This window comes from Apteryx rowi, unplaced genomic scaffold, assembly GCF_003343035.1.
Source record: "Apteryx rowi isolate R43461 unplaced genomic scaffold, aptRow1 scaffold_101, whole genome shotgun sequence".
NCBI classification, from domain to species: domain Eukaryota; kingdom Metazoa; phylum Chordata; class Aves; order Apterygiformes; family Apterygidae; genus Apteryx; species Apteryx rowi.
In genome coordinates, this window is record NW_020447209.1 from 1961176 (window position 1) to 1975570 (window position 14395).

Here is a 14395-nt window from a genome sequence, read left to right on the forward strand (position 1 = left end):
GACGTTTCGGATGCAGGAGCAGCCTCTGTTTCCAACAGTGGCCAGATTGTCTGCCAGATCAGAGAGGAAGGATGTGCTTTCAGAAAGAGGAAAGGGACAGACACTGAGTAGGTGAATAAGGTCCACATTTTTTGAGAACTTTTCAAAACAATACAGGCAGTTCAGACCTGAGGCTTTCAGGAGTGGAGCCAGCAGGGAATTATTTTGAGAGCAATGATCATTATTTGATCATGAGTTTGTTAGAAATGGTAGGTGGTCATGCAACAAAATGCCTTCTTTTTCCTTTGAAGGAGTCACAACTAGTAATGGTTACTCCTCCACAGTGTTGCTAACGAAGATGATGCCAAAGGATATTTTTGAGAACCCTCAGTCTGTAAGTCTTCACAGAGCAGCGTGGAGACAGATGTATGTAATGGAGGCCTTGAGAAACTGGCAAAACTAAACCCACTCATGGATACTAAAAGCATGAGATGAAGACCCTGTGTTTTGATACTGTCGGGCTAGACCAGACCCAAAGAGACAAGGAGAATAGAATCTGCATCTAGAGATGTTATTGTGAAACTTGATTAATAAGAGCTTTCCTCTGATACTTCAAATGCCAGCTTCATTAGCCACATTCATAAAAGTAGCTGAGTGTTATGTTGTTTTTTCCCCAGTCACCCTTAAGCCAGTTTAAGTAATGAGTTTTCTTTGGAGTATTTCATTCAGTTATCTTCACTGTGTTTTTTGTAGAACAGTTAAGAGACTGTAGACGGTTTCTTGCAAAAGATTAACAACTAAGGCCCCTACCCGCATAAAGAATCAGCAGCAGCTACTGTCCCTTACGTGATGGGACCTTATAAATAGCTTCAATGAGTAGGTTAAACAAACAAAGCAGATACCATTTCCTGCTTCAAACAGCTTAGAATTGACTTTCTGTTATTGAGCCTGRCCAGAGCTATTATAAACTTTGTTCTTCATCATCCACTCCTTCTCCCCTGGGTCTCCCATTCCATCAGCTTCTCGGAAAGTTCAGTGGCAGGCTCTGTTGCAGTCCACGTCTTTCAGTGCCACGTTAGCAAGCCCCAGACTGGGATTTGGGTGGATGTCAGTGCGTTTAGTCCTTTGTCAGATTGACAGTGGCATTCTGGTGCTCCCCTTATTGGCGAGGTTCTCTGCTGAGCCTCATTAATGGTTTTGTGTCCTAGCCGCCCAACATACGTCAAGCCCTTTCAGAAACTCACTTGTGTCATACATGGTGGTATGGGAGTCTTTCTGGCTGACTACTCTTAAATTTCATTTCTTCATATAAGGGTGCCTTTCCTGTTTAATAAGGAGCTCTTTAGCAGGATCTTTTCCATTCTTTTTCTTAGCCTTGACTYCTTAATTTTGATGACATCCAGATCAGTACAGGGGTATCCAGTTGCCCTTCATCATGCACTTTCTGTGTGTCCATGTTTTTGACCATGATGCCCTTAGCTTTTACCTGGTATTCTGTGAAGTTTTCTCTCTCTCCTAGTACTAGACAGCCCTGAGGTTGTTTAACATGAGGCAGGTGCATTCAACCCTATATGAGCAAGGTCCATTTTGCTGCATCCTGTGTTATTATCAAGCAAAAAGGTCACAAYAGCTAAAGGAATGAGACCGTGTTTGTAACAAATGACTGTATTTATAGGCACTTTTCAACAAGGTGTCTGAGCATGTCACAGATGAAGTACCATGAGAATGTAAGAATCTCTACACAAGAGATTAGCAGATTACTGTAATTATCCTTCCAGACGTCCCTGTAAAGAAGGGGTGTRCTTCTATCATTATTTTGTGGGTAGAGTGCTGAGACACCTACAGAGTAGCTGATATGTCCAGTGTCACACAGATAGTCACAGATAGTGACACACAAATAGAACTGGGATTTCCTAATTTCAGTAATGAGGGTTGTATTGGCAAGAAATAACTTTCTGTGTTTTCACTCTTTGCTGCTCTGGTGAAGTCCCATCCAGAGCAGAATAGTCCATTCCTAGCATGTCTATACCAATGAAATACAGAAATGATGGATAAGATTAGAGGGATAAAGAGATTTTTAGTGGCAAATTAAACTATTTGGTATGAATAACTTGGCTGAGGATGGCGAAGCGGTCATGATAACCATCTCCACACATCTGAACCCTTTGAAGCAGAAAGCACAATGAGTTATGGAGGAAATATTTTCAGGACCTGCAGAAATTCTTAGTGGTGAGATCCCCCATGGCACCTATTTGAAGTCAAGGAAAGAATATACATTTCTTTCAGCAAAAGAGGGCTTAGGATGCATGGAATTTCCCCCCCCCCCCCAGTGAAAACCGTTCAGCAAAAGCACTTTTTTGTATGTTTTCCAGTACCAAGCACAGTATCAGTGGAAAACAACCATGAATAATAAGTCTTGGAAGGGCCAATACTTAAACTATGAGGCATTGGTTCAGAGTCRGTATTAAAGGCAARTCCTTAGTGTATTCCCCTAAGAATTTGTGAGATGGCTTTTGAGGATYTTATTTTTCTGGCTTCTGTTCTAAAACCATTTTTGTTTGCTTGGATTGTGTTGACAAGCAAAGCAGGCTATCAAACTTTGTTTATAGCTGAGGAATGGGAAAGTAATGGCATCAATGCACCCCTATCTTTTTTGCCACTGTGTCCCGGTTCTTACCAGGAAGACTTAATTTAATTCTCCAGGGAATAAAGAATGACTTTCAAAGCAATGGTCTAAAATTGTCTGATATGCCTTCTGGCATTCTAGATAGCAGTTCAACACTGATTTTGTGTTTCAGGAAAGCTTTTATAGACAAATTTTTAAAAAGCTWGGGAAAGTCAAATTAAAAAAAAAAAAAAGCACAATGCTGTTCATTGTAAAACAAGGTTCCATAAAGCCACATGTAAAAGTAGACAAGGAAAAAAAAAAAAGAAAGAAATACAGGCGGTAGGTGAAATTTGTTAATAGTTCAATGGGAAGAGAAGGCTCCAACAAAGAGAAATTCAATTTTGTTCAACTGCAGAAAGCATTCTGAACTAGCAGGACTAGACTGATGGAATAAATCTCTTCTATWAACATGGGAGATAATTTTATGTAAATATATTGGGAGACCTTCTAGCAGAGCTGAGAGTCTTAGCAGTACCACTTTGCTTGTTTGTAGTGTAATTGCATTTAGACCAAGGTCTTCTGAAGGAAATGGCTGACTAAATTAGCATTAACCAGGTTCCTGGGGGGCTCAGTGCATTGTGGGTAGTCGATCTTGCCTCCAGAAAGGACACGTTGACACTAGAGAAGCCAGCTGCTTACAACGCACACTGTTAATTGTTTTTCCCAAGTGGGGCAAATTCTATCACCYAGGGAAGGAGAAGATTTGAGAAGCTAATCAAGCAAAGTCTGGGATCTGGTTTTCTTCTTGTTTCCATCCCTCCTGCTTTTAACTGAATTCAGATTTGTGCATGTTGCTCCAGCTTCTTTTTATCACTGTGATTTTGGAAAGATGTCCCCTTTGTGGGAACATCTTTCCTTAAAGCATGTAAATAAAGCAATTGTTATAGTCCTCAGGAGGACTGGGGGATGCAGCTGGGCTTGCCAAAGAGCTGCTTGTCTGAGAAGAGAAGCCAGCTAAGTCCAAGTTAGTGAGCACATAAATGTACTAAGAGAGTTGGAGTGCAATGCTGTGAGGATCGTCTAGCAAGGGAGCAGAGTCACTTACTTACGGGAAGTTGGGAGTTCAAATGCATTTGTTATAGCTGCAAAGGCCAGGGGAAGTTCTTCGTCCATATTGTGCTGGTATCTGTTATTGAAGACATACTTGTCCRTGATATGTAATGGGCCAGATGCTTGCCGATATAAAGCAGCATACCGCATTAACATTAACRTGAGCTGAGGATCTAGGCCAATGTGCTTACAATATTACTCAAAACTTTGCAACTGCTTGGACGCATGTTTTATCTAGGACAGCAGGAGAGACACCTGCAACATTTTGTGTATTTTCCTTTGCTTGCTTTTAGCTCTGGGAAAGAAGAAACAACATTCTTTCTGGTCTTACAAAAATGCAGTATGGTCTTCTGTCCCAATTATTTTAAAACATTAATAGTTCCAGCATTGGTATGGRTATGCCATCAATAATTCAGAATACTGAGCCCCTTATACTATGCCACAAGAAGGTTTTAGTCCTCAGACAACAGTCTGTAGTGATTCCTCACCCTTCACAAACTGAACAGCCATTTGATATGCAGCTGGGAGGGGCTGGTGACAGTTTCAAACACTTCCTCAGTTTTCTCTAAAGGATAGAAAAGGAARCATGGGAGGGATATGGAAAAATCTAAGAAGAGATAGTCTGGCTGCTACTTTTAGCTCGGACATGCGATTAGACATAATTACTTTGTGCAAAATTGCACTATGATTGGTGACCTATTGACTTCAATGGAATTGTTCCAAGGATCACATCGTGATCCTTTGAGTTATGCTTTGCCAAATAGTTAGATAGTGGCATGTGTTTTATTGCTGGAATATACTTTTAAAATTGTTATGTATGGGAAGCTGAGCTGGAGCCTTCAAYGGGAGAAGCAATAGAAGTATGAAGAATGTTATTAGTTCCAGGCTGGGTCCTAGTCTTTTCCTAAATGATTACTATCAAGTCAGTGATGATATATTAGAGGAAACTCGGTGAAAGAAAAATCAGTTCCATTATCTCATTTTCCCTTGGTCTGATCCAAAATAGTATATGAATCAAGTCACATTTTAGGTTGCCTACACATTCTGGTAAAGCTTCAAGAATTTTTGGTAACAATGGAGTTCTCTATTTATATCAGTAGGAGTTTTGTTTAAGGCTCCCTAACAAATGGTCTGTTTTCTGTACTGTGGAATAAACAGCTAGCGCAGCCCTTATTTAATACAAATTATACTAATCTCCTTGCATTACACATTATCAGATTTTTAGATGGACTCYAAGAAAATAACTTGATCTTTCCCTAATTATCTGTATTTATAAAATCAACTTTACCAAACAGTGCAGGTTTGATTCTTTGCCTCAGTGAGCCAGTACAGTGACATTTTACACATCTAGTGGGTAGATAACAAGTGCAGCTGTGGTGATTTATTCTAGCTGAGGATCTGGTCCTGCACCTATAGAAACACWGGCTTTCAATCTCTGCTCTCCACCTGGACAGCAGTTGCAAAAATCACTCACCAGGTCACGCTAGCACACTGACACCACAATTTACTGTTACCCTTGGAAAAATAGTAACAGTCAGCCAAAAATTGAGCTCAGACACTCTCACAGACATGTGATGCTTTGTCTTTGTAGGAATCTCCTAAGGTAGCATCGTAGTAATGACTTAGAGGTCTGAAAACAGACTTTGGAATAAGAACCTAGTGAATGTGTCTTTGGCCCTGCTGCAGATTTTCTGACTGACCTTGGACAACTGAAAACCACTCTGTGTTTTATTTCCTCTCTCTGTAAAATACTTATCTTGCAGTATTAATCAATGTTTGTAAAGATCCTTGAGATCCTTAGATAAAAGAGCATGTTACAGAGCACAGAGTAATTGGAATAGATGTAGCCTATAAAGCCGTGCAAACTACCAAACCTGGAAAGAAAAAGGAGGAAAATAAAAGCCTGTTCTGTTGGTGTGCTCAGTTCCTCAAGCATTTTGTAGGGAAGCCATTTGAATCTAGCAAATTATCTGTCATGTTTTTCCCAAGTGGTAGCTTACTGGTCTTTGTGAAATCTGGAAGAAATGAGCCGTCAAGCCCATTGTGCCTTTGCTCTCCAGAGGGCTTTTGTGCCATGAATATGCCCATGTGATATTTGGCATGTTTCTGTTCTCTTTGATTCTAAAATATGGTTTGCCATTAATGAGGGCAAATTGTGAGGACACTGTGAAACTTAGTGGGTGACAGCCAATTCCAGTGTGATAGTGTGAGCCCTAACAAGAACTTAATGAAGTATGTCCTGCAGCAGTTGCTTTTTTCAAGAGCAGAATAAAGGTAAAGCACAATTCTGGTGTCAAATGTTCTTGCACAGCTCCTGTGAAAGTCTTCAAGAGCAGCATCCCACCATCAATAAGCATGGCATAGCCCCATGCATTTCGGTACATGACAGCCTGGGCTTTCTCGTCCACAGGGATTCCCAGCCATGGAAGTGGAGGTACATCCCTTGTTTGTCAAAAGACTTACCGTTTCCTATTCTTTCTCTCCTTCTTCATGCAGACATGCATGTGTGATTCGAGGCCAGGTGATGACAGCAGATGGGACACCTCTAGTTGGAGTGAACATCAGCTTCGTCAACAATCCTCTTTTTGGATACACAATCAGCAGACAAGATGGCAGGTAGGATACCTTTATAGGATTTACAGTATTCAAGCAGTGATTACTGCAACTATTACCATCAGCACTAAAGAGGAACTTCTTCTAGGGATACATTTGTCATTGAAGCATTTCRAAGATGCCGTGCATCATTATTGCTGTTGGTTGTTCATTCTTATTTTTGTTTTCTTTATTGTGATTAACTTTGCAATATTACCTAGAATCTTTAGGCAAAAATTGTGTAAGCSACTGCACATGCATGTAAAGAAAAGATGTCTCCTGCTCCCCACAGCTCTATTCTTGCTAATTCGTACTGAAATGATTAGGAAGAAGTCATTAAGATTATGGTTGTATTAGAGGCAAATGCTTAAAATCTGAGCAATCACACTTAGCCAAAACAAAAGCATTGTAAATTGGGAAAGTCTTTCATCTTATCTTTTGTCTGTCAGTGCTAATTGGCTCCCTTTCTTTTAAGAACAAAAATGAAACATAAGGAGTTCCAGCTGCACATGCTCTATCTCATGACTATTAACCACAAGCAATTGGGAGAGGATTTATGGATTTTAGCACCTCTCCAGTCCAGCATTTTCATTAAAGGTTTGTCTTGGCCAGAGAAGCTGGTAGAATTATAATGAAAGAGAAGAACATGTGCTAGCAACATGTGCTTAATGCTGCCTTGTTCATGCTCATGGGGTCTTGGCACCTACTGCAATACTGATGGTGACTAAGAGGCATTCTGAGTGATGCTTCACCTCTTGGAGGACATGACAATAAAATCTGGATGGTGGACAATAGAGATAAAACCACCCTGTTTCAGGGAAGGCAGGGCTTTGGTGGGGCAAAGCTTAASTGTATGGATGCAAATAATATGTAGCACTTGCTGTCGGGGCCAGAAGACAGACCCTGACTGCGTTAGAACGGGCATAACCTTAGAGACTGCAGTGGTGCAACGAATGATGCTAACGAAGGTAGAGTTTGTGCAGCTCCATGCACACACCCCTCATGCAGAACAAGTGCAGTATATGCAGTGCTACAGGACAGACCTACCTCRAACTGCTCCATGCCTCAAGAAAGAGCAAAAGACAAAAGATTTCAGCCCCCGGTCTCACTACACTCTCAGCTCTGGACCTTTGCAATATTTGAGTAAYTGTTTCTTTCTAGTTGAGAACACTGATGGTGAAAGGGAACTCCTGCCTGCTATAAGCCAACTAGTGCTGGTGTATAGGGCAGTTTAAGTGAGGAATCTTCCTTTCTCCCTCTGTCCTTCCCCAGCCTCCACCTGAGCAGGGGACCCAGGGCAAAAAAAAAAAAAAAAAAAGCAGCTGGAACATGAATGTGCTCCACCAGTCTTCAGTGAACTGCTGGTCCCTCAGAGCCTGACACCAGCCACTGTAAGTTAAATTATTTGCAAGGACCTCAGTGCTGCAGTTCACTGACGTGGCCTCCAATGGACACTCAGTTCTAAATAATAAAGTCAACAGTGATCAGCTGTGTCTGACAAGGGAATCTATGATCGAGTGGGACTGATCCTGAGGCTGGGTTTTCTCTCAGCAACTGCTGGTGTTCAGTCAAACCCCTGACTGRGTGGTGGTCAGCTCTTCTGATCTCACTTTCTCCAACTTCCCCTCAAAGCATTCTGTTTCTACAAAAACTTTGTGTGGGTCTGGTGCACAACTGATATTCAACAAATTGTCCAATTGCAGTACTGAGTTGCTTGAATCATAAAAATATCCAGCCTTCCAAAATTGTCTGAGGCATACATTCAGATACTTTTGCAAATGAATGGGCACAACAGTTCATCTGTGTACTCTAGAGGTAAGAAATGGACAAGTGAAAGCACTTTTTTTAAAGAACACCAGAATCCAGAGAACTTCCTCAGTGGTGAGGTCTTCTAAAAATTACCTTGAAATCTTTAAGAACTCTCAGATCAAATTTATCAGGGCAGAAAAACTGTGTTAGGCATCCCTTATTTCTAATCCTAGTCTTGCTGCTGATGTAGCAAGTAGCATTAGATATATCTCTTTACCCTCCTAGGCCAGCCAACTAGCCTGTGAAAAGGAGGGAACATTTACTTGCCTTCCTMACTGGTTGTTATAGCATTTATTAAATACTATTTGTAAAGCACTTCAAAATCATCTAAAGAATTATTGCTACTTCAGTTGCTGTTATGTATTTTGATGGTTTTCAATAACTTTCTGAATAGGGGGTGACTCTCTCTTCTCATAGTATTTTCCACAGTGCAGTTTTCATGGGATTGAGACATTATATTTTAAGAAGTTACCACACTTGAGGAGGAAGTAGTTTCTCCTGAGACACCATAACAAACTGCACGTGTTCCCAGTCCATAGCAGTGCACAGTCATGTGGGGTCATCTGGACCATCTTCAGTGTTATTCGGGTTTGGAGTAAACTGTGAGGATGCATGCAAGCAGTTACCTAGTTCCGGGAGCTATGAGATAAACGCTTAAAATTCACTGGCTTTGTTATTTGTCCTATTCACCATAGGAATATCTATGCTAGAAAATGTGCACTGAGTTTCCTTGAACTGATTTAGCAAATCAGTTTACCAATAGCAGGACAATAATGGCATTTTTTAAAGTAAGCGGGTTTAAAGAGGGAATTGCATCAATTTAACCAGTTTGATTCTYAAGCTGATTTAGTTGCTCAGTAAATTTTTTTGGTGTGACCAAGTTCCAAAATGAGTGTCAGAACTGAAATTTTGGTTTTAAAATTAGAATTTAAAATTCAGTGAACTGAATTTTTTGCCCCTGTAAGTGAGTTTACGGTATTCCAGGTCTTTGCAAGTAGGTTTCRCTCTTATTACAGTAGTCAGGTACTGCGTCTAATAGTGAAAGCCTGTTCCTATTTAAGTCACATTATTTCAGTCTGTTCATTAAATCACCCCAGCTCCTCCTAACACGACTCTTTGATGGCTTCAAGGCTTACAAATGTTTTCAGACTAATTATTGTGACACAGGCTTTTTTCCGATAACAAGGCATGAAGATAAAATGACAGTTTTCAAACCACTCTATTGTGTGCATGATTCCTCTGTAAAGCGAAGTTAATAGATGGATCAAAGTATCCATACTGGATTATAAACCACATTTTAAGATAAAGCTTTACATTTGATCAAATTGGAAGTTGACAGTGGCTGTAATTCATCAGCATCCCATGGTTGGCACTGTGATGTTAATAAAATAACAAGAAAGTCTCCAGACATTTTCACTGTCGTGTACCCACTATCACATCCAGCACCCTTGGCATCAGTCCCCTCAGAGAGACCAAATACATGGACCTTTCAGAGCAAAGAGATGAGAAAGGGTTACACTTTCTCTGCTTTTTTTGAGCCTGCTTTGTGGATAAATAGAGAAATTTCAGCCTTTGGCCTGTCTTTCCAGGGTCTTTTAAGAAAAACAGAACGATATGACTGTACAAAAAGCAMGATTTTTTTAGAGCGATAAAAAAGACATCAGAGATCGGCAGCAAAACCAGAAATAAAATTATCTCGTTCCTTCAATCCCAAGGCAGTTCTGCACCTGTTAAATTTAATTTCACTAAGGGAAGTTGGGAGGAGGGTGTTTTCCATTTGGGATTTTCTGTTTAGTTTTGCTTTTAGCTTTTGTTCAGTCCATCAAGGTAGCTTCAAAGCTGCACTTTACTCTAGAAAACTCTAGGAAAACGCTAGGAAAACTCTAGGAAAAAAGCTCACGAGCAGCGGTGCCTGCTAAAAAATACTGCAAACCTCTGTGTTTTCACAGCTGCTTGAGGCTGACGTGGAGGTGGTGCTTCCCCTTCTGTGTCCTGTTTCACAGGCGCAGGAGAGGCGAGGCTGATCCCCCCAAAGGTTACCATCCCTGGCCAAAGCTCACCAAAGCCATTGAAGCCAATAGCCGTTCACGAAGGAGTGAAAAGGAGGTGTTTCCAACCAAAAAACAACTTCCCACTTGCCTAAAAACTTGTTGAGCGTCATTTGCAATGTTTCTCTCCTCCCTTTGCCCCTTTTGGTGCCCAGATTCATGCAGAGCAAGTTTCTCCCTCCTAGCTGAAGGGCTTGCCAAATGCTAATTGACTGTTAAAAATGTTCTCATCAAAGCACAAATGCGGCGCAGCTTAGCTGGCAAGAACTAGCAAGTTATTCGTCAGGCTCTTGTAAGCCGACTTACGTAGGTCTGGGAAGCTGATGCCCCCACTTCAGTGGTAGAATAAACATGTCTTTGGGTTTTTAAAATGCTTTCCATACCCTCCCATGGAATTTGAGTTCTTTCCTGAATAACTCTCTTTTCATAATTATATTTGCTAAATGGCACCTAAGTCTATTGGCCATAAAAAAAGAAAGATTCCGCAACGATTACTTACCAAAGATTTTTTTCAGAAGTAACTCGTACCCTTCCTTGCACATCTGTGATTTTTGCAGCAGATCTAAAATCCTCATGATTGATTAGTTAAAAATGATTGATTTTGATTTTTTTTCAGCTTCTTTTTTATCATATAATTATGAAGTGCACCAAATCTGGCTTTAGGCTGTCAGAGTGCTTTCAGATCCTGGTTCATAAACGCAGAATGGTGATTGAGGACACAGCTCTAAGCACATGAGCATCTCTGCTGAAGTCAGTGAGCCTGTTCACATGCTTAAAATTCTGCGTGAGACTGTCATACATCAGAGCCAAACATCCAAAGTGAGAAGCAGGGATGAGAAATCAACTTTCTTTGCCCAAAACATGTATCTGGCATTGCAACTGAATGGATATTGAGGAAAAACAAACAAGAAAAAGACAGTGGTCTTCAAATACTGCCAAAATCCCTTGCTTTATCAGTTACTCCTTTTTTTTTTTTGACTCTATACATAATAAATACATTCTGTGGTACTTCATAAAATCTACATCTCTGACAAGATGTGAATTTTAAATAAGAAACTAAGAAAAAAACTAAAACTCTATTCCAACATCTTTACGTCAAGAGGAGGAATCTTTTCTTTACTGAGATAAACAGCCTTTCAGACAGCTCTGGAGGGCTGTCTATTAACCCAATATAATATTATCTAATAATAATGCACACAGCAAAGTTACTTGGCTGGAGATAGCACGGAACAAAGTTGCATACTATCATTAGACCACAGGCAGTGAGTTATCCCTGTCTCTCAATGATGAAGAATCAAAAAAGAATGTGTGCTGAGTGCTGTGGTACAGACACTGCCTTTATGTTCCTTATTTCTTCCCCCAGCCTAATACAGTAGGTTCAGCCCGTGACTGGGCTCCACATGTTCTCTGGGTTGCATTTAGGTACTAGTCAGGTTAGCAGTGGGTGCCAAGACAATTTATATGCTGGCGTGTCAGAGAAACCATTTTCCAAATAGTTTATTTCATCATGTGAATTGATCCAATCTGTGACAGTGTTTGGATGTTGAATGCTGCATTAAAAAAAGGGAAAATGGGCATGTATGGTCAAATAACATGAGCAAAGCAATACCAAAGATAAACCTTTGTCTCTTAAAAAAAATGATGGGAACGTTTATAGTGTACAGGGAACTACACACAGGGAAGCAGAGGTTCTGCTCCTGCCCTTGCCACTTGCTCTTACCCAACTCACTCATCCTCCTTTGAGCATTAGGTTTTATGTTTGTAAAAGGCAAGCGATGACATTTTTGTGGCTTACAAGGGCTTGCAATTGCTTAATGGGGTGCTGGCTAGGGAACTGTTACAAGCACATGGTCTGTTGTTTGTATTAACTTCATATTCCCTCTGCTAAAACAGCTTTGATCTCGTTACCATTGGTGGGATCTCCATCATCCTGCACTTTGAGCGGGCTCCCTTCATCACCCAGGAGCASACGCTGTGGCTGCCGTGGGATCGCTTCTTTGTAATGGAAACCATAGTCATGCGGCACGAAGAGAACGAGATCCCGAGCTGTGACCTCAGTAACTTTGCCCGGCCCAACCCCGTGGTCTCTCCATCTCCACTGACATCCTTTGCAAGTTCCTGTTCAGAGAAAGGTCCTATCGTTCCTGAAATCCAGGTATGAACCTTCTGAGCCAAGGAATATAATCTTGCTTCGTTTTGCGCTGCTTTTGCCTGCTTTGAGCAACACGAACACAACTATGCTTCTGCGTCCTTCCTATTCCCCTGCCTGGCTGAAAAGAAGCGTTCCCAGTCGGTTACCCCATTTGTCAGCCATTTGCCAGGAGCACTCACTCACACACACACACTTAGCCAGAAGGTTTGTTTTTTCCTGTCCCTGAGAGATGGAGGCGAAGCACTTGTGGCTGACACTGCAAACCTGCGTCGGCCGTGCTTTGCTTCCACCTCACATCTGCAGCAGGAGGTGAGCTGGGGCCTCAGCGTAACCTGCAACAGGCCTTCAGGCAGCACTTTGGCATTCAAGACCCTAATGTCCAGTGCGAGGCTTATGAACCCGGTAAGCTCTAATGCCTTTCTCCGCCTCAGGAGCAAATTTCGCCCACTGGGCATTAGCAACGGATGTCAGCGATGGAGTATTGGATGTCAACTTTCTCAGGATTTGAGGACCTACCCCTCAGTCTGCCAAGCTGCTGAGGTGTGCAGTCAGCCAGCCTGGCAAACGGCCAGCGTGTGGAGCACCTGGATTTTATTGCATTTAATAATACGTGTGATAGATGAGCGGAGTGGGAGGGTTACTTTTAATTTCTCATCCCCATTTTCTTTTTTAAAGGAAGTGTGAATCAGATAAAGTAGTTTAGCAACCTGCTGTGGATTCAAAGTGTTCTGTTGAGTGGAAAGTTGTGTTTTAAATTGAAAGGACCAAGCAACTGGATTATCCATTTTCCTTAAAAATCCTGGCTGTCTTGAATATATGGATGTAGCAGAATGCCAGCTTTTCTTTTCTGGACATGTTATTCCCAGGGTTTTAGATGCCAGCATTCAGAATATCCTGGGAATTGCTTTTAGTAACTAATAATAGCCTGCCAAGGTAGAAATAATAACAAGTGTACCGACAGATTGTCTGCTTCCCGCTTGACTCCATTGGGGTTCCAGTGGCGTTAATGAGCAGAGAAGTCACTTCATATCTTCTAATTGTAATACACAAGGTACTGAACCCAGCAACAAATGAAGCTAGTGGTCTCTTTACCTTTCCCACTGGACCAAATCCTGTGATCCTTTCTCAGATTAATTTCCAATTACAGTCACAGGGTTTGTCCCAGCTTAATCACTAAATATTCCCCATGTTTTGTAATATCCATGAAATTGCAAATTCTTGGTTCAGTTTTCACACATCTTTTTCCTAATCCAACAAACACCATGAAAGGTAATGTTCAGTGCTGCCTGGGAAAGAAGCAAATAACTGATACGCTGAAACAGTAGTCAGAACCTCACTGAGTATTTGGTAGGATCCTTGTTAGATTGTGTTAATTATATCTATAGAGCTAAAACATTCTAAAACTCCTCTTCAATAGGAGTGTGTGTCTATTGACTGTGAAAGCATCTAGGGGTGTAACTTGTAAGCAACGGTTCAATGCAGTTTCCTTACTATAGATGTCTAGTGTCATTTGAAATGTCCTGCAATATCCTACTTGGTCTCCAACTGACAATCCAGAATTATTTCCCCATCGGTGCCCTGCATTATATCTGCCAACCCCTTGTGAATGTCACAGATAACTTGGACATCCCAAATGGCACTAGACACCGATAGTTATGGAATTTAATCGAGCCCTAGGTAGGATTCATTCTGAGATTAAGACAACTAAATCAAGTCTCTACATGCAGTCATCTGGATGTGTGCTGGATGTCTGAGCTCCCATCAAAGCTAACAGAAACCTAATTGATACAGTCAGTGGAGCTTACAGATCAATTAAGCTGACCAAGGTGTGTAGGTCCCATTGACAGTATCGGTTACAGAATCACAGAATCACAGAATCGCTGAGGTTGGAAGGGACCTCTGGAGATCATCTAGTCCAACCCCCCTGCTCAAGCAGGGTCACCTAGAGCACATTGCACAGGATCGCGTCCAGGCGCGTTTTGAATATCTCCAGAGAAGGAGACTCCACCACCTCTCTGGGCAACCTGCTCCAGTGCTCTGTCACCCTCACAGTGAAAAAGTTTTTCCTCATGTTCAGATGGAAGCGTCTGTGTTTCA

At 41.4% G+C, this 14395-nt stretch overlaps 1 protein-coding gene across 1 annotated transcript in view; it reads left to right on the forward strand.

Moving 5' to 3' along the window:
* Positions 1–14395, forward strand: part of TENM4 (teneurin transmembrane protein 4) — a 348330-nt gene that overhangs the window by 258046 nt on the left and 75889 nt on the right. Inside the window, exons 16-17 of the mRNA XM_026063905.1 lie at positions 6194–6313; positions 12040–12301. Of these exons, the coding sequence (XP_025919690.1) occupies positions 6194–6313; positions 12040–12301 (382 nt within the window). The remainder of the gene's footprint in view (positions 1–6193; positions 6314–12039; positions 12302–14395) is intronic.